Source organism: Eurosta solidaginis, chromosome 1, assembly GCF_040869045.1.
Source record: "Eurosta solidaginis isolate ZX-2024a chromosome 1, ASM4086904v1, whole genome shotgun sequence".
Lineage (NCBI taxonomy): Eukaryota > Metazoa > Arthropoda > Insecta > Diptera > Tephritidae > Eurosta > Eurosta solidaginis.
The window spans coordinates 327,141,067-327,142,672 of NC_090319.1; the positions used below are offsets into that span (position 1 = coordinate 327,141,067).

Sequence of the window (1,606 nt, forward strand, 5' to 3'; positions counted from 1 at the left end):
TGTATCCGACGAAGAATGAAAGCAGCACAGCTAATCCATTAATGACCTGAGCAGTGTCCAATAATTTGTGATCACCCATTATCTATGTTGGTTTGGAGGCCAAGTAATAGGGGTAAACAGTTACAAGGAAAAAAAAAGAAAGACAATTTTAAACTACTTAGTAAGTTCCACTATAATCAAGTAAATCGCGATGAATTAGAATATATCACAGGCACCAACTCCAAAAGGAATCAAATTCACCAGAATTCAACAAAATAAGCATTCACAGTGGACAACGTGCTCGTTGAGATTTATCGATTACAAATAAAGCAGTGCTGGCAAATGTCTTAAGGCCTCGAGCCAAATGTGTTAAGGCTCCATTACTGATACTTAGCATAGACTTCACTTGACTTGGCGTAAACTTGGCAACTTAGCCACAATTATACTCCACTTCGCGCATACAACCTGGCATCATAATCAATAAATGTCAATTTGTATGACAAAATGTCAAAATGAAATGGAAACAAACAAATGGCATCTCAAAATGTAAACGTCACTTAGAACTTATATAGAAAATCAAAATTCAACAGACTTCTAAGTCATGTTAAGTGTTGCTCAGTTTTGAGTAATCAGTAATATGCAATGTTCATTTAACAGAACTGTAAGTGAAAGTTCTCAAGTCAAGTTAAGTCTATGCTAAGTATCAGTAATGGAGCCTTTAAGCTATTCAATTTTGACGGACCCGAGGAATATTTTTTCCCTTTTCATGGTGAATACGATCATCAGATATTTTCCACACACGAACATGACATAATAAAAGCGTGCGAAAAATTAAATGTAACAAAGAAATATATCCATTGTGGAATATACCTGTTGCAAGTGTGTTTGGTTCGTTAAATGTGGAAGTTCACATTTTATGAAATTTTAACGATTTTAGGTTAACAGGCCAGTTACTGGTGACTTATAACCAAAAATCACCTACTCTTGTGGTGATTTGTGATTTATAACCATAAAATTTTTGCCATCTTCTTTTGACAATCCCTACTCCAGTGAAATGAAAGACATAAAAGCAGCTGATGAGATGAGCCAACCATGTAGTTCAGCCATGCGTAACTGACTTTTAATATACTCAATAAACACACTTTACAATGTTGCATTTGCAGTTTGAAACAATTTATTACGCAATTTTTTTTTAAATTGGCAATTTATTATTACAATTTATTATATGAAAAATTGCGTAATAAATTGCCCAAATAGTATAAATTGCCAATTTGGTGTGTGTTTGAACCTAGTATTATCGCGAAAATATTCACAGTTTTCGTTCACCCTATCGCAGAGGGTGGCAAAACAATTTTTCGTGTTCGAAAAAGATTTCATCGGAAACTCTTTTTTCGGGCGAAATGAACAGCGAGGAAACCCAAATTTGCTCACTTATATTTTACAGGCGAACGAGAGGAAAACAAAATGTAAATAGTTTTTTGTTTTGAAATTTTATACTCTTATAATTATATGTACTTTTATTATTAGAAATAAATCAATAAGTAATGCACAATCGGAAGCTAAGTGGAAAAAAGTGAATTTCGTGTATTGCTAAGTATGTAAATTCTATTTTTTATGACAACGTATC

At 33.3% G+C, this 1,606-nt stretch overlaps 1 protein-coding gene across 1 annotated transcript in view; it reads right to left on the bottom strand.

Annotated features, from left to right (window-relative positions):
• The window catches only part of LOC137237833 (probable peptidyl-tRNA hydrolase 2), a 1,839-nt gene extending 1,576 nt beyond the window's left edge, over positions 1-263 (bottom strand). The window contains exon 1 of the mRNA XM_067762065.1: positions 1-263. This exon is cut by the window's left edge and continues 1 nt beyond it. Within this exon, the coding sequence (XP_067618166.1) occupies positions 1-79 (79 nt within the window). The 5' untranslated portion in view covers positions 80-263.
• Positions 264-1,606: the final 1,343 nt, after the last annotated feature.